This window comes from Rhizopus microsporus (assembly GCF_002708625.1).
Source record: "Rhizopus microsporus ATCC 52813 unplaced genomic scaffold scaffold_11, whole genome shotgun sequence".
Lineage (NCBI taxonomy): Eukaryota > Fungi > Mucoromycota > Mucoromycetes > Mucorales > Rhizopodaceae > Rhizopus > Rhizopus microsporus.
In genome coordinates, this window is record NW_019671926.1 from 412,038 (window position 1) to 429,189 (window position 17,152).

A 17,152-nucleotide genomic window follows, 5' to 3' on the forward strand; every position below is an offset into this window, starting at 1 on the left:
TGTCATTTTTGATAAAAGAAATAATATAAAGTGCCCTTTATTTTAAAATAAATAACAGAAAGAAAAAGGGCTTATTAGTCTAGGGTATAACAATTTACAGAGTGCTTTCCTCTTTGAGCATTCCTATATATCATTTTTCAGTTTTTTGCTATAATATACTTCAAAAGCCACTTACCAGCCCATATATTATGATTCATAGAATCCATTAAACCTTCCGAAATTTCTGTTGGCATATCTGCATTTGCATCCATCAGCAGCCAGTTTTGCCGGAGAGAAGTAGGGCTCAGGCCAGAAGGAACAGGCGAGTGCATGGAAAAGCCGCTGGATCTTGGGCTCCGACCACCACTAAAGTCAAACTCGGCGTATGGCGATGACGGTGAACTGTTTGTGCCAATAGCAACACTTAGTGAATCAGGTGCACCGCCAGGAGACCCAGACGGGGTGTAATGAACGTCTGTTGAAAATACAGACATGGGCGATACAGGAAAGCTAACTGTTCCAGCAGCAGTGGTAGGTGAAGAACTAGTAGTTTCAATAGTAGGCACAGTATTGATGACAATGCGAGGCACTAGAGATAGCCTGATAAATAAATCACTTGCTTCTTTCAAATATTCTTATTACCTGGTGGTGATCGCTTCTTCTTTTCTTTAGGGGTGTCCAAAAACTGGTTATTTTGACCTATTCTAGGTGAGCCAAATTCAAATTGGCTTGTTGATGTCACTCCTAGATTCTGAACTTCATCCTCGGTTCGCTTTTTCCATAGTGCATGAGTAAATCTTCTTTTCTGTATTTGAGATAGAAAGAAACCAGCAGCTTTTTCTAAATGATATTCTTGAGTGAGCTGTTCAAGCATTTCTAAACGTGATATGAGAGGATCAAGCCTATAGTAAAAAATAAAGATAAGCTTCTATTACACACACTTTAAGACCTTACGTTAAAGCTGTTGAAATATCAATTAAGCGATAGGATAAGATAGTCAATACATTGTCAAAGGAGATTCCCTTTGAAGTTTCTGCTCTTAAAATTTCCTACAAGAGCAAATACAAGTAAATAAGCGCAGATTTAGGCAAAAAAGAGAGATAATACTTACCTTTACTAATATATTATACTCGAATCTTCGACGTCGAGTTTCTTCTGTATTCATTCTATCCAAGTACCTGTTAAGCTCATTCACGTCAACATCAGTGTTTTTCTGTTCAAGATGCTTCTCATTATATGATGTAGCATCTGTTCCTTCTGATGTGGATTGATTTAGTTTTGAGTGCTTGATTATATTACCAATTCCCATTTCATCGTCATATATTCGAAACTGAAAGCACCCCGTTAGCTTGTGAAGCAATTTTGGAACATCTTCTTTTTGTATATATCCTGTTCCTTGTGGATCAAGATCAGCCCATGATTGTTTAAACCTTTAAAAAGTTCATTAGATAACTTTCTTTTGGATAATCTGCGAACTTACGTTCGAAGGTCGGATTTAGTAACCTTTGTAAACCGAGTTCTGGTCTCATAAGTATACTCAAAGTTACTGATAATCACCTGTGTGTATAATCTACTTTAATACGATAAAAAGTATACTATCTTTGATATCTTACGGCAGTGAATAAATTCATAAAGATATGAGCACAAATGATATAGAATGCATCAAACAAGACATAGGCCCAAAAAGAGGATCCGCAATCATTCTCAAGATAATTGGAAGAGTGATTGCAGTTAGGATACTGTACGGCATAGTCTATAATAATAGCATTCTAATGTTGAATAATTAACACATTGGTTTTCTTTCCAAAACATACATCCTTTACTTACCCATGCTTCACCTGTCGTAAAGCGTACAAGATAGAGCAATGCATTCCCATAGTCCCTAAAATTTGTATGTCTTGATCCATAAGTTCCATACTTCGTTAGGCCAAAAAACTCCATAAATATCATGGCAAACAGACACATAACTACCATAAAAACGGCAGAAACTTGAATAATGGAAAGTAAAGACTTGCTGTATACAAAATGAAAAAGTAAATGTACAGCACTTTCTAGAGCTATGAGTTGACTTACGCAAGGGTATGATAAAGTGTCTCTAGAAAATCAATGCCTTCTCCTAGACGAAATGCCGCAAGCAGTAGACAATACCGTTCAACCCGAAATGACCAAAGTGTTGGTAAGGCAAAACGTAGGCACATAGAAAGCAGCGCTCCAAATGCAACCGTGCAGTCATACCAACACCATTTACTACGCATCCACTATATAAAAAAGAGAGTAAATACCCAAATATAACATACTTCCTCTTCATACCTTCTTTGGACCAAGTCCTAGGAATTTTATAACGCATTCAATCACATAAATGATTGAAAATACCAAGTACGAATAATCTATAGAATTGAAGTAAGCGATGCTTTCCATTTTTTGCTAATGAATTGACTTACCTTGGACATAAGATAACCAGTCAGGCTCATTTTGAAACTCGCTTGCAAGTAAACAAGCATTTAGGATGATGACGGACATCATTATCTTGTTAAACATGCCATCTTTTTCTATAACCAAGTCATAACAGAAACGTCGTATTTTAGACTGTGGCGGAAAAACCTTGATCGTAGGCTTGACGTTTGCCAACATACGCTGAAGGTCGCAATACTGTCGTTGTGCAGTTGTCAAGGTTGTGATTCCGCTTCTTTCTTTGAATTTTTCAATAATGACCTACGTTCATCAGTTATATACATCTCACTGCTTCATTAAATGAACTTACGCCAACAAAGAGTTGTATTGTGCCTTGGGATATGATCATGAAGATGATGTAAAATAAGCCATGGTATACGGTGGCAGAATTCCAGTCGAAGCTAGGCTGAATATCAGGCTCGATTGGTGTGCTCATAGCACTAAACATTGAATCAACCCATCCTTCAGTCGAGGTAAGTGAAAACAAATGTTGCAGTGCAGAAGGAAAGTTATCGTATGAATAAAAACCGTTCTGTGGGTTTTGCCATACACGAGGAATTAGTAAGCTGGGAGAGGAATCATCGTCTCCGATATTTTTGGTAAATTCCCCAACACATTCACCACGGGAAAGTACAGAATCATCATTGCACAGCCACATGAGTCCACCAAAGATGTTGACACCGTATACAGCAAAAGGAATGAGCACAAGTAATGTGAATATTAAGGCATCCAACATTAATGGGAAAGAGTAAAAAAGAGAAACAAAGATATCTCGAATGCCATTAAAGTATCTGATAAGCCGAAGGATACGTAAGCTTCGCAAGGTACTAAGGCCACGAGGCGCTTGTTCTGTTCCCATAAAGATAGTAATGGTGTTCAACAATATAACACATATATCTAACTGATTCCAATGGTTACGAAGATAAGCATTCGGCGTCAAAAGCAATCCATCGGCAATTATACGTATGGTCAATTCAATAATAAAAATAATACTCAGGGCAATTTCAATGGTGTTATAAGTTGACTGCCTTATCGTGTCTTTTCTTATCATCCTTGTCGACGGTTCGTCCAAGATGACCATGATAATACTAACAAATACACATATCATGATGATCCAATTGAACAAATTACGTTTCTCTGCCTGGCCATCTACACTAGATCCTACCAGTTTTTTACAATAGTATCTGATTCGACTTCTATCAGAGAATATAAGTAGCGAGCGAGCAACGGTTGCCCTTTCTTTCATAGCTTCACGATTTTCTTCAGAGGCTACTATATCATAATCGTCAGGAGCATCATCGTTATCCAGCACAAATGTACTCCTAATAACCAAAATGAATATGTCTTTTTTTTTTTTATAAGCTAAAACAAAGTAAAACTTACGATGGCGTAGGCTTAGCATTCTCCTCTTTTTTTAAAAGCGGTATATTTGCACGAACTTTAGTATAAAGAGACACAAGCTTCTTCTCTAGAACCGAAGGAACTGTCTCATCAATGATTGCGTTTCGTCTTGTTCTAGGAATATCAGCCAAAAGCTCAGTGATATCCGCTTTGGATAAGGAAGCAGTCAAGTTTGCTGGTAGTTTTGGTACGTGCAAGTTTTTCTTGTCCTCCAAATGATAAAGCGGATAAAACATCCTCATCAAGATGGTTTCAGTCTTGCCAAAGTCTTTGAACCGATGACGATGAATATAGTCCTTGATTTGGTAGCGCCGAATATAGTCATCACTTAATTCAAAATTTTCCAAAACTACAGCGATATATAGGCCAGACATGATGTATCTACCAAAAGCAAAGTAGATGCTAAGAGCAATCGCAGCATAGATTGATCCTTTTCCCGCTTGACTAGCCATAGCATTATACAAGATTTCCTACAATTGAACAATGAGCAAACGAACATAAAGAAGGGGATCATCGATAGTTACTGTCCAAGTTTCACTTGTGTATACAATAATAAGAGAAACGAAAGACTGCCAAAATGTGTCAAATCTGTTTTCAGCATCTGTATATGAAAACAGGTCGTTAAAGTCACCACCAAACATTTGCATAAACATAGTTGCGCATAATGCTGTAGCCAAGATAAGGAATACCATGACATTAAAAACATTTTCACCTGTTCCCAAAGCAGCAAGCTAAAAACAAATTGTTAATACAATGTACAATTATGACTAGAACTTTGCCTTACCACAAGCCTCTGTACTCGAGGAATACAAAGAAACAGACGATAGCATCGGCAAATTTGGAAAATGGTAAGATACTTGTATGCAGCAGAATCTTGTATCATAGGCAACTGGATAACACATGTTGTTATAGCAATAAACAAATCGATGACATTTCTTTTTGAAGACCAAAAGTTCATCCAGCTTGTCGCGCCTACCATACGGATGACGATTTCAATAGCAAAGATAAAGGTGAATGCTGTTTCTGCGTTATTGATCAGCTCGATTCGTGATTCAGATGCAGTATATGATCGAAGGCACATAAAGATTAAATCAAGCAACACCAAAAAGCCCCCAAAATAATAAAACGCTTGGCTTCTTACTAGATGAACAAGAAGCCAACGCAATTTCAAGGTAGACAAGCCCTTCCTGAAATCATCTCGATGGTAATCAAACATCCATATCGGATCATTGTCTTCATTTGTATTGGCTTCTTCCGTGTCTCTTAAAATCAAATAACCCTTTTCCTTTGAAGTAAATGCACTTCCAGAGCCAAACTGGCGAACTCGCGCAAAAGCAGAAGTAATAACAGCTAATAAGTTGTATTAGTGTAAGCATAAGGACTAATATATGCTCTTACCAAATAATAAAAATGACATGACAAATGAGATGATGTATACCCCCAAGCAGTAATACAATGCTGCAATAGATGAATCAGCGTCTTGTGTTTGGTACATGAGGTCAGTCCATAATTCCAGCGATACGAACGTATAAACGCTCAGCAACGAAGAAAAGATATTGTCGTAGTTAACAAAGTTATACTGAGGATTGTTATTGGGATCTTCCACACACATTTGACCCGAAACACATATATAACCATGACGACCGTAGTAATCATGTGTACCAGTCTGTATATTATACGGGCCCATGACAGAGGTACCGTTCCTATATCCAGAACAATATCGAACTGGTTCTATCTGCATCACTTATGGTTTAGGGTTATTAAAAGAATGCTCTGTTACTCAAAATGAATTGATACTTACAAGATCCATCATCCCCTATATAGTAGCATCTTCTGGAAAATGCTCCTTGAAAGGAAACCAGTCCAAGTAAGGCAAACAGAATTAAGAAGAATAAGATAAGACCAGAAACTGCAAGCAGTACATCCCAGCTTAGTTCCAATGATTCCAAAATCATCTAAGAAGACTTTAGATACAAACTAAACCGTATATGTGTATACTTACGGCTGTGCCTGGTATAATGGATAAAAGACGAATAGGTCGCAATGCACCCAATGCTTTAAAAAGTGACATATTGGGGTAATCATAGCCCATTAATATAAAATCAGCCCAATAGGATAGAATAGATATTATATCCAAAATGTTTCCAAAGCTATTTAGATAGGCACGATGATTGCTTCCAGGCTTATCGTTGTCCTTGTGAAATATAAAGGGAGAATGCTTATTGGAGGGTATTTTCTCCTCTTCAATATTCTTTGGAGAATATAGCCAAGTATTAAGCCACGTATATGGTTTTTTATCACTTTTAGAGCATACAGGTGGTAGTAATAGACCATATGCTATCATCTTACATATCGCTTCAAGACTAAATACCCCATATAGAATCAATATTATTCTTTGAGAAAAAAAAAATAGCCTACCTATATATCACTTGTATGAACAGTATTGCAAAATGTACCCACTGATTACCAAAAACTGATTTCTGCTCGTTTGATGTTATCGGTACACAGGCCAACAGAAGCCAATGAAGAATCAGTAAGCAAAGTAAGAAGGACTCGGTATATCTACAAAAGCCAAGGTAAGCAACTCATTGAATGTACATTATTGTATTACTTTGATCGAATAAATAACCATATCTTAGCACGTAGCCAATTTGTTGGACTAAATAGATATAAAGAGCGTCCCTGAAGTGGATTAATTGGCGCATGATCTTCAGGGAATGTTCTATTTTGAGGAGGTGGAATTGCCTCTGTCTGGGGTATATATGATTCTTCTTTTGTAAATGCATGCCATATAGAATTATTATCATCTTCAGCATTGGTATTAGACGTAGAGTTTGATAACCAAGATAATCTATGAGTCGATCTGTTTGAATTTGTTACTACTGGAGAGGCGGATTTCTTCAAGTTTGGTGAAGATGAGTGCATGGGTGGGTTTTCTGTAGGCCTATCTTTATAAGGACTACTTGGGGCCCCTGAAAACAAGCTAAAGTCTTCAATGCTGGAAATTCCTTTTGCCTCAGAGACCCGAGAGTGGACAACCCTTTTGGCTGCATTAAATAACACCTCAAGTAGATAATATTTACTTTTTTGGCTATTTTTGTTTAACTTCTCCTGTTGTAGCTGTCTATAATATCTATCACTATGATGCTGATCTATATATCGATGATGTTCATACAATTTGTCATTGTTTGAAGATGCGTTATTATGTCTATGTGATGTTCCACTGACACTTGTTCCTGCATGTTTTGATCTATAATTACTTGACTCTGTGGCTGTAGTATTAAAAGATCGGTGTGCATCATGCTGCCATTCAGGTGGATGATTAACCAATGTGTTGCTTGCTGTACCTGATCTGAGTTCATTATGAGAAGAGGAGAGACGACGACGCCTCAGTCCTCCTGATCGAGATGATGCTGATGGATCTAATCCAATCCGTTCATCTATAGCTGCTTCCTCTGGATAAGATATGCCTAATGGATTAGGTGGTTTGTAGCTTTGTTTTTCTTGTCTATTTAATAATCTTTCTATCTTGTTCTTTCGTCTCAGCAAATCCTTAGTTAAAGGAAGAGGCATGGATACATTAGTAGACGATATTGGCTTTCTATGTATGCTTTGAGTAGGTGATAGTGATTGAGAAGTGGTATTGCTTATGGCAGATTCAAGAGCTTTCTCTTGTTCAATAGGTGGAGCCTCTGTTAAGACGATTCGAGGAATGGCGATCTGTTGTTTATCATTATTTTCTTCCATTAGCTGAGCTGTTTCTCGTGTGTCATTTTCTTTATTGGAATCAACCATTAGTTCATCAGCCGGGACAACACACACAAAAAAAGAAAAAAGAAAAAAGGCAGTGACTTAAATACAATGTATAATTTGGTGTAACAGCCATCCACATGCATCTAGATTATATTTTATGCAGTAAATTTTATGCTTCAAATAGTAACGATGGTAGCATAAGAAGTGGATCTCATTCAGTACTTGATATATATGTGACCATGTATAGTTGAGCTTATTCTATCCATTGAGATTAGCCCTCATTTTTGTCTAATTTCCTTCTTCTTCTTCCTTTATAGTGTTATTGAATACATATTAAAAGTAGAAAAGAAGAAAGAAGAGACTCTGATGCGAAAAGCATAAAGATAAAAACAGTGGTAAGCAACAGTATCAATTGACACGTGGCATTATCAAAGCGAATGTTATTTTTATGTGACATTATTTTTTACTTTTTTTTTTCTTTCTCTCTCTTTATAATTCTTTTTAATTCAAGCAAATGAGGATGAGATTAGCAGCTTATGGCTGCGTGTCATCTCTATTAACAATAGGAGTAATACTTTCAGCCATGTATCAACACCCAAACTTTTATGCTGTGTGTATCTATTTATCAAAATCAAGTGCTTGTATGATGGTAAATGACACATTGTTTTTCTACTTTAATTCATTAACATTCCCCCCTCCCTCTTAGGTACTTCTCAACATGGGCTTAATAATAACAGTATTGCTTGCAAAAGCATTACAAGCCATATTCTTTGGTTCATTACGAGCTATTGAAGTTGAAGTAAGTACTACATAAATTGAACTTGCTCATGTTAAAACATCTTAGCATCTATATGAACGATCTTGGTATGCAGTTACAGAAACCTGTCTTGCAATGACCATTTTTCGAGAAGATTTCGATTTACAGTTTATCGTCTATTTTACACTCTTATTATTCTTAAAGATATTCCATTGGTTATGTCAAGACCGTGTTGAATTTGTAGGACCATTAGTTCCCCCTTTCTATGCGCATATTCTAATTGTGATCAATATAGATGGAACAATCACCGATACGTCAAGCATCATTTCATATTCGAATTTTAAATTTACTGGCGCTATTGTTGGTCATTGACACCGCAATGGCTAATCATGCACTTCATGTTACTTTGACAAAAGGACCAAGTATGATGATTATGTTTGGCTTTGAGGTAAAGATTGAGCAAAAAGAGTCCAATGAGAGAAAATTAATGCCCCAATATAGTATACCATCTTGATATTTGTCATCATATCAACAACTGGTAAATATATTCTAAACATCATTGATATGACAAGTGAACAGACATGGGAAGGAAAATCAATGCTTGTTTTCTATCTTGACTTGGTTACAGGTAAGAAGAGGGAAATTATTATGCGTGCTGATCAAATTATATAACTCGTAATAGACTTCTTCAAACTTATCACTTATTCAATGTTCTTTATTTACATCTGCTTAAACTATCAACTTCCTCTTCATATCATCAGAGATGTTTATGTCACATTCAAATCATTTATTCAAAAATGCACAGACCTCTATCGTTATCGTCGTGCTACACGCAACATGAACGAACTTTACCCAAATGCTACTGCTGAAGACTTTAGTCGCTCTAACGATAGAACATGCATTATTTGTAGAGAGGAGATGCATATAGCCGACAATAACGAAACACCTAATGAGGGCAATGCTGATGCTACTCTTAACAGAAACGAGCAGAATCATGATCAAGCAAAGAAACTGCCTTGTGGACACATTTTCCACTTTAACTGTCTACGTAGTTGGCTTGAGAGACAACAGACATGTCCTACATGGTAAGTTTACGAATTATAAAAGATGAATGCAATGCTTATAATTTCCATTAGTCGTCGCTCTGTCCTCGCAGATAACAGTAAGCTTCTTAACCAGAACATAAGAATTTATTACTTATTATCAATAGATAATACCTCTTCTCAAGAAAATAATGGCGTACAACAGCAAGACCAGCAACAGCAACAGCAACAACAACCAAATCAACAGAATGATCCATCAAGAATAAATCTAAGCGCTCCCGTTGGTATAGGAAGTGAAAATAGAAATGAACAGGGACAAACACTGCTTAGTACACAAAACATACAGTCTATGCTTTTTAATCCTACCTCAGCGCAAGCGACAACCTTACCAGCAATGATTCCTTTAACACCATCTACATCACAAACCCAGGTAGGGTTACCTTCATATCCATACAGCCTGGCTGGGACTGTACCATCAGAACTTACAGAAGAGCAACTGAAGACTATGTCATGCATCACTAGAGAATCTTTAGTAGCGCAACTAAAGCTTTTGGGAGATGTACAAAACCAAATCTTCAATTCAATGCAAGTTCTTACACAAGCTCTAAGTATCATTCCTGATATAAACAGTATGCCCAGCAATGAGGAAAGTAACTCAGCAGAAAAGAAGCAAGAAGCGTCATCATCATTTACTAGTAATGAAAGTTACAAAACACCAAATGATGAAGACCATGAAGAAGATATAAGCAGTAGACGAAAAGAAAAAATGCCTGATCGAACTTACAATACAACTTTAAGTTCTGAGCAAGAAGATCTTGCTTTTTCCGACAGCTAAGTTAATATGATTATATTGCTTGATTTCCAACAATAAAAATACCGTTATTTAAAGATTATATGATAAAGATCTACTTTATGTAACCATTGTCTTCGCATTAAGACCTCTTATTCAGCCAAAGGTGTAGAACAACTAAGAATAGGTGTCTTGAAACTCTCCAAAGAATATCTGTCATCATTACTTTCATGATGATAAAACCACTTGTGTACAGATATTTATTTTGTTAAGACGTTGTTCAACAGGAGCGCAAAGTGTGTCTTTAGTATTTTCGAAATTTCAATCAGATCACCATTCATACATTTGTTTTCTGTAATATTCGCCGTTTCTTGGGCAAACTCCACACAGTTCATCTCAGATTGAGATTAAATCAAAGTTTATGTTCGTTCTTCTTTCTTGCGCGGACGAATAGTTTGTGGGAAGCCGTCTTTTTTTTTTTGTAAAAACGAGTATAAACCAGCAGAGAATATTTACTATGTATAACGTGTCCAACACTACCAACATCACCAAACTAATCTCTTTCTCTTCATAATAGTCGGAAGTCATCATTCGTTAAAGAAGTGCTCATAATAATACGTGATCAAAGAAACGACCAAGACAAAGATCAACGCTCATTAGAGTTGTATCGATCACTATGTCCGAGATAAAATATTATGCTTATTAAAAGGCTATAGAGACGTAACCATTGTGGTCATACCATCTTGTCCTGTAATGATTATTGCAAAAGTAATGTGAAGAAGGAATAAAAGAAAAAAAAAAAAAAAGTCCCTGAAAAAAAAAAGGTATAGCTGCATAAAGCGGGTAATGAAAATAAAATGCCTAAAAGTGGAAATATATCGCGCAAGAGAGTGATGAAGAAAGGGTAGTGATAGTAGAGAGATCATCCAAGTTAATGCAGGAGTCAGAGAAGCAGCAAGTGGTTTTAGCCAATTAGTATCAGGAAGAACAAGAATATGAATAGGGCAGAGCAACCGAAAGTCAGAAAGAGAGATGTACTGGGCAAAGGAAAAGAACAGATGAATTGGCTATAGTGCTAATTTTTCTTTTTTTGATGTATTTTTTGTATTTACAAACAGTCAACAGTCGACATTTAGCTTGGGAAAGAAGAGAGGCGCCATAGAATCTGGCTGGAGTTTTTTTAGGAGTAATGAACCAGAAGTGTCAGAGGCAATTGTTGAGAACTCTTTCTTCGGGTTGATAGATTTATTCAATTTCAAACATAATTACACACGCTACTGACCACCAAGCAAATCAACGAGAGAGAAGAGAGGAAGAATGTCGAACTGGGAGCTTGTGAGGAAGTTGGTTCAATTCATGCGCCACTTCAGAATAAGAGAAAGAAGATTCCTTGGATATTGGTGACCAGTAGAGTTTCATTCAACGCCCTCCATTTTTATTATGTCAGTTAAACACGACAAGCTTGGAAGGATTCCATCTATAACCAAGTGACTGAGAATGATATTCTTGTTTAATCAACATAATTTTTGATATGATTTCAAAAGAAGAAGCCAGCTGTATTTTCTTTTGTACAATGCTATATACACCAGAAAATAAGCTAATGCTACGGGTGCTACCTATGTTGTCACTATACAACTTTATACTACCAAAGCCTCTGCCTAACCTAAGGTTATCCAGTTCACTCTCTCTGGTATGAAATACGATGTCATCATAACTACACGTGGATGATCTTGGTTCTTTGTTGATCAACTGACAATATAAAACTAGAATAAATAGCAGCGTTTCTTTTTTATTTCTTCTTCTTGAAAAGAACACAAATTAACATGACACATTTGTATAGTGACAGCCAAAAGATAAGGGTTCGCCAATTAAGTGTTTTGGATGATAAACATCATGGTAAAAAGAAAAAGTAACAAAGGATATAAAAGAATAATATTAATTATTATCTTAGATAACACCACTAAGAAGATATCGTCTTTATTAAAAGACCACCAATCTTACATGAAAATATTAAAGAACAAAGGCTACACCATCATTGGATATTGTAGAAGATCCGATCTCAGAAAAAGAGAAAAAATCTCCAAAGCCTACTGCAACAAATGATGGACAATCTGTGCCGATGCTCTTTGGCCGACCGCGTGTTCGTTTTGTCATGTTGCAACGCCAATGTGCCTTTGCTACAAAGAGATATGAATAGCGAAACGGTGCTTTTCTCATCCATGGTGATTCAAAAGGTAAATCAATGGTAGTCACTGTGAAACAAAACAAAATATGTTTATCATATATCAGATAAACGAAAGATTTGCATTGTATACTTGGATTATGCCGGTTTAACTATAGATACCCTCGACCTCCAACGTGTGCTTAGATAGTAAAAAATGCTTAATAATATTTTGTATAGAAACTACAATAACATCAAAAAAATATTGGTTGGTTTATATTATTATGAAAATAGCTTTCATAAATTAGAGCCAATAAGTTAATTAATGACAAGCAATTAACCAATATGTTTGACTGTCGGGTACCATGTAAACAACGAACGAAATAAAAATTTGATTTCTTCTGTCTCAGCCTTTCAATATTTTCCAAAACATTTCGATAAGATTGAGCTCAGGCGACAAAGGTGGAAGGTATACTGGTATATATACCCTCTCTAAGATGATCAACAGCTTCAGGAGAGATAGAGCAATATCCATATCTCTCATGTTAGGAATTCATTCTTAATGCCTAATGTATCGCTGATGAATTCCACATAATGGCCAACTGTAGTTCCTTTTGGTATAGCAGCAGCATCTCCCAGGCGCTTTCAGTATTTTTTTAACACCAACAATCCTTCTTTTCTTGACATTACCTGGCTCTCTCATACTCATATTCACCACATCAAATGCTGAATTTGCACCAATAACTGTATAAAATACGCCTTTTGCAGAAGGTGATTCTATGGTTACTGGTGTGCCTCGCTTTGGCCAACCTCTTGTCCGACGCATGTTTGTGTCAAAACCTGCTTTATCTAGAAAGGCACAATTTTGCATGAAAAATATGCTTTTTTGTAGCCATTCCTCAACATACTTTGCATGGGCTCAAGAATCTTTTGGTTATTTTTAACTTTGGGATGGCATATAACAACTTTTATACCGAGGTTACAGTCACCTTTCATGAATTCAAAGCTCCTTATCAAGTTTTCGACTGCGTCCTGGATAACAGTCGAGCAATTCTCATCGAAAAAGTCGATCAAATGTGCTTTATGTTTCTCATTTAGTTTGCTTACAGCTCGATTTGATGTACGATTCGCCTTTTTGAGAGGGACCTTCTTCTCAGGATCTTTGTTGTACTCTGCCTTCCATTTTCCTGCGGTTTCTGAGTTAACATTGGCAAGCTTAACACTTCAGTAGGTTTCATAATTTTTTCTTGAATGAAGAAGTACTGTAGTCGATCTTCATTTGTATAAATGTTGTAAGTCGTGATCCTCTTCTTTTTGTTTGGCGCTTCTTGTGTGTTAGCGTCCTTGGATTCTTCATTTTCTAAAACTACTTTCTTGTTTTTGGTGTATTTACACAGGTTCATCAGATTGATTAATCGAAAGGATGGATCTACAGCGAGAGCAGCCGCCTCTTTGCCGGAATCGTCTACAATCCCCCCCCTCTGCCATCTTCATGAAAGGAATTCATTTTAAAATACAACAGATACGATGATGAAATTAGGAAGGTGGTCAAAATGCTAGGCAAGTTAGCTTCAAACACTTGGCCAAACTCGTCTCATTTTTTGGTCAATTTAGCCTCACACATATGCCAAAAAAGTGAGCGGAAGCACAGTATTATATTAGCGCACCAATACTGACAAGCAAGTTCATCTTTTAATGCATCAAAAGTTTTGTGCTATTTATCTTACAAGAGAAAAATTTAATTGAGTGGCATACTTATCTCAATCATAGTTGCTTGACGTGCCTAACCAAATTTCAGTTGACTTCAGGACAAAAAGAAAAATGAAATTTGTACGTTTCTTTTATTTTGAAGAATAAAGATGATGAAAATTGATAGCTACACTTATTATTGTAATTGACCGGTTTATATTACTGAGCTTTTGTTATTGATATGTAGACATTGCTTATTGACCCTTATTCAACTATAAGTGTAAGTTATGTTGGAATACGACAGACGGCTCACTTGGTCAAAAGGCTGAAGGTGTGGTGAGCGGCTGGAGAGGGTGCGCTTAGTGAAAGCAGTGGAGGAAAGAGAGTTCCTGGTTATTGATTTTCTTGGTAATTGTAGTTTCTCCTTGAATCTTTGAAACCGGATTACTCGATGAGTTTTGAGTTAATGAAGCTGGAATTAATGAATTAATGTTGCTTGTTGATAGATTAATTGACTTTTACCACTAGTGTAACGGATAATTTTTTAGTCTCATGAAATTTGGTATTTCTCAGAGTGGTTAAGCAACGTCACTATGTCCGAGATAAAAGATTTTCTTTATTAAAGGCATGGAAGCGTCGCCAGTATAGGCATAGTGCCTCGCCTTGAAGTGGTTATTACAAAGTAATAGGTTAATAGAATAAAAAAACAGCATGGAGCTGAAAAAAACTGGGAGGTACGCATGAATCGGATCTTGAAAGAGGTGAGCGACATGGAGAACTTGTATGACGAGAGGTGGAGAAGGCAACAAAGGCCAAGAGAGCAAGAGTGAAGGGTAACAGAGCGCGAAAAAAGAAAAAAAAAAGGCTTGGTTGAGAGGTGTAGATAATACTGGCAGATAGTAGATGAGTTGCTGGGGCCTAAGCCGAAAGAGAGAGGTATAGGAAGGGTACTAAGGCCAAGGTAGATGTCCAAAAGGCGCGAAAGGTGCTATAGTAGCAGATAAAGTGGTTTTGAGATCTATGGAACGGAAGGTTAATAGCTATAATGTTTGGACAAAGAAATAAATAATACATAAAATAAATGTTTTTGTATTTTGTTCTTTTGTTTTTTTGTTTTTCTCTATTTTGAACAGGTAAAAGTAAAGCCAACAGTCGAAGACTGGGCAGAGTTAAAGGAGGCTAGATAGCGTGAGGTAATAAAGGTATTGAATTTTAGACAACTAGAAACTGAGACTTTTATGTGCATTTTATAGACAGCTTTTATTTTTATTAGTAAATTGCCTTTGTTAAATATAGGATAATACATACTTAAAGACGGATAAATTAATGAATATATTTTTATATCAGTTAACAGCAGTAAAAACTGATGGAGAGAAAAAGCATGAAAAAGCTTATATTCTTATTAAGTAGCCTTTTGCTACTGTCATTTGGAAGCACCAAAATTTACTCATACTACGTTTTCTAATTTTTTCGCATTCCCAAACCAGCATTTTTTTATCTGTTTTTGTCTTTTCTAGTTTTCTTCTTTTTTTTATCTTTTTGTTGTTTTATAAACAGTACGAGTGAAAGTTTAAGGAGAGAGAGGAAGAAAGGAGAGAGACACAGCTGGAGCTGGCTTGAGTTTGTCTAAGAGTAATGAGCCAGAGGTGTCTGATGCTGCTGTTGAGAATTCTTCGTCGGGTTGACAGATTTGTTCTATTTCAAACAAAATGGCGCAGACAACTGGCCACCAAGCAGACCAACGAGAGAGGGGAGGAGGAGAGTGTCAAACTGGAATCTTTCGAGGCAACTGATTCAACACGTAATCCAGTGGATTAGGGCGAGTGTTGAGAGCAACATTTAAACGTGTTGCCACCCGAAGGCAGCTCAACAAATGTGCTCTGGAAGCATGGGAGTGACCACAACGACAAGCAATAGGACGACCTGGTAGCCAGCCCATACGCCACCTCAGAAGACGACTACGATCGTAGACGCTCATTGGTAACGTAAGGATTGGATCTACACCATGGTATGGACGACAGGCAGAGAGAAGGACAGGAGGATTTTGTTTCTGGTAGATCTTTGTGAGATTCTGAGTGCGATAGGTTGCTATACCAAGACGAATATAAGCAGAACAGGTGAAGTAATCAACTCAATCAGCTGTTGAAGCATGACCACCATTTAACGTTGGGTTGGACCATAGTGGGTTTGACGCCACTAAAGCTGGCCAACGAAAACGACTACGAACGGGAGCATCTTGCACAAAGCGCAGAAGGAGAGAGAGGAGGATATCTTCAGGAAGGAAGTGGACTCGGAGGATGAACTTGAAGACCAAGGTAGTGGTACGTTCTGTCATGCTGGGTAGGTTGACCAAATGCTTGAAGACACCGGTTGAAGAGGTACGATGACCACCGAAAGCCATTCGAAGGCATTGATCTTGTGCTTTTTCAAGGAGAGCGAGCTGCTTGACTTGAAAGGTGCAGATGCACAGACCGTACTCAAACTTGGGCCTAATAAAGGTAGTGTAGAGACGACTGGCAATAAGACGTGAGAAGCTTGAAGATCGAACATTTATGGGCAGAAGAGTGGCACGCATGGCTGATACGGCAAAGGCTATGTTCCTACGAATAAGGAGGACAATGGCAATCTTACCCTGTGGACTGAAAGGAACGCCAAGTGTTGTATTCAACTATAATCGGCAGTTAAGTCGATGACTTGCGAATTAGATTCTTTATTAAGAAGAGCTGAATACTATTAAATTAAGTTTGTGTGAGAGTTTACTTGGGTAGAGAATCTATGACTGCTATTTATATTATTGTCGTCACTGGCGTTATTTATGCTTATATTATTATTGTTATACTAGTAGCTACTATAGTTGTTATTATTATTATAAGTTATTCTTATCAGCGCAATAGAGGAATGTAAAGTAGAATGTATGCTCTACTGTAAGATTATACTCGAGTTACTATAATGATTATCTCACCAAATACGTCACCAAGATAAGCGAACGAAGACGCCTTGGGTATGGGTGACCCGTAGAGTTTCATTCGACGTCCTCCATTGTCACTAGGGCAGTTAAGCACGACACACTTGGCAGGGTTCCACCTATAACCAAGTGACTGAGAGTGTTCTTCTGCTTTCTTGAGCAA

The 17,152-nt window shown here is 37.1% G+C and overlaps 6 protein-coding genes across 6 annotated transcripts; 3 read left to right on the forward strand and 3 right to left on the reverse strand.

Moving 5' to 3' along the window:
• Nucleotides 1–3: 3 nt before the first annotated feature.
• On the reverse strand, nt 4–7,675 carry RHIMIDRAFT_257323 (uncharacterized protein). The gene is made up of 20 exons (XM_023611267.1): nt 6,443–7,675; nt 6,250–6,393; nt 5,834–6,194; nt 5,633–5,786; nt 5,230–5,574; nt 4,616–5,181; nt 4,356–4,562; nt 3,814–4,301; nt 2,741–3,752; nt 2,421–2,691; nt 2,290–2,366; nt 2,053–2,237; nt 1,807–1,993; nt 1,593–1,748; nt 1,460–1,536; nt 1,091–1,409; nt 934–1,028; nt 622–881; nt 176–568; nt 4–123 (listed from the first exon to the last, which is right to left on the reverse strand). The coding sequence occupies exons 1-20, from the start codon at nt 7,624–7,626 to the stop codon at nt 95–97; spliced, it is 6,510 nt and encodes a 2,169-aa protein (XP_023465034.1). The 5' UTR covers nt 7,627–7,675; the 3' UTR covers nt 4–94.
• Nucleotides 7,676–8,104: 429 nt separating this feature from the next.
• RHIMIDRAFT_204023 (uncharacterized protein) lies at nt 8,105–9,430 on the forward strand (the record flags this gene model as incomplete). Its single annotated transcript, XM_023606728.1, has 6 exons — nt 8,105–8,233; nt 8,291–8,383; nt 8,429–8,581; nt 8,637–8,789; nt 8,843–8,969; nt 9,024–9,430. 6 exons carry the CDS (start codon nt 8,105–8,107, stop codon nt 9,428–9,430), a joined length of 1,062 nt encoding a protein of 353 aa, XP_023465035.1.
• RHIMIDRAFT_23093 (uncharacterized protein) lies at nt 9,180–10,264 on the forward strand. The gene has a single exon (XM_023607680.1). It carries the CDS (start codon nt 9,449–9,451, stop codon nt 10,217–10,219), a length of 771 nt encoding a protein of 256 aa, XP_023465036.1. The 5' UTR covers nt 9,180–9,448; the 3' UTR covers nt 10,220–10,264.
• A 1,727-nt stretch (nt 10,265–11,991) lies between these two features.
• On the forward strand, nt 11,992–12,530 carry RHIMIDRAFT_257328 (uncharacterized protein). The gene is made up of 3 exons (XM_023611268.1): nt 11,992–12,070; nt 12,126–12,408; nt 12,464–12,530. The coding sequence occupies exons 1-2, from the start codon at nt 11,998–12,000 to the stop codon at nt 12,275–12,277; spliced, it is 225 nt and encodes a 74-aa protein (XP_023465037.1). The 5' UTR covers nt 11,992–11,997; the 3' UTR covers nt 12,278–12,408; nt 12,464–12,530.
• Nucleotides 12,531–12,742: 212 nt separating this feature from the next.
• RHIMIDRAFT_292898 (uncharacterized protein) lies at nt 12,743–13,614 on the reverse strand (the record flags this gene model as incomplete). The annotated part of the gene is made up of 4 exons (XM_023613934.1): nt 12,743–12,967; nt 13,026–13,184; nt 13,244–13,531; nt 13,599–13,614. The coding sequence occupies 4 exons, from the start codon at nt 13,612–13,614 to the stop codon at nt 12,876–12,878; spliced, it is 555 nt and encodes a 184-aa protein (XP_023465038.1). The 3' UTR covers nt 12,743–12,875.
• A 1,816-nt stretch (nt 13,615–15,430) lies between these two features.
• RHIMIDRAFT_292899 (uncharacterized protein) lies at nt 15,431–17,143 on the reverse strand. The gene is made up of 3 exons (XM_023613935.1): nt 16,970–17,143; nt 16,179–16,692; nt 15,431–16,112 (listed from the first exon to the last, which is right to left on the reverse strand). Exons 1-3 carry the CDS (start codon nt 17,048–17,050, stop codon nt 15,790–15,792), a joined length of 918 nt encoding a protein of 305 aa, XP_023465039.1. The 5' UTR covers nt 17,051–17,143; the 3' UTR covers nt 15,431–15,789.
• Between the last annotated feature and the right edge of the window lie 9 nt (nt 17,144–17,152).

Excerpts from the sequence above, each read along its gene's own strand:
- RHIMIDRAFT_257323 (XM_023611267.1), bottom strand. The coding sequence starts at position 7,626 with ATGGTTGATTCCAATAAAGAAAATGACACACGAGAAACAGCTCAGCTA. Across the intron at positions 6,195-6,249 it reads TTCATACAAGTGATATATAG|TCTTGAAGCGATATGTAAGA; the intron begins GTAGGCTATTTT and ends TGGGGTATTTAG. Across the intron at positions 4,563-4,615 it reads CTCGAGTACAGAGGCTTGTG|CTTGCTGCTTTGGGAACAGG; the intron begins GTAAGGCAAAGT and ends ATTTGTTTTTAG.
- RHIMIDRAFT_23093 (XM_023607680.1), top strand. The coding sequence starts at position 9,449 with ATGAATGCAATGCTTATAATTTCCATTAGTCGTCGCTCTGTCCTCGCA.
- RHIMIDRAFT_257328 (XM_023611268.1), top strand. The coding sequence starts at position 11,998 with ATGACACATTTGTATAGTGACAGCCAAAAGATAAGGGTTCGCCAATTA. Across the intron at positions 12,071-12,125 it reads TTTGGATGATAAACATCATG|ATAACACCACTAAGAAGATA; the intron begins GTAAAAAGAAAA and ends TTATTATCTTAG.
- RHIMIDRAFT_292899 (XM_023613935.1), bottom strand. The coding sequence starts at position 17,050 with ATGAAACTCTACGGGTCACCCATACCCAAGGCGTCTTCGTTCGCTTAT. Across the intron at positions 16,693-16,969 it reads TTGGTGAGATAATCATTATA|TTGAATACAACACTTGGCGT; the intron begins GTAACTCGAGTA and ends TGCCGATTATAG. Across the intron at positions 16,113-16,178 it reads CAACCCAACGTTAAATGGTG|CAACCTATCGCACTCAGAAT; the intron begins GTCATGCTTCAA and ends GTCTTGGTATAG.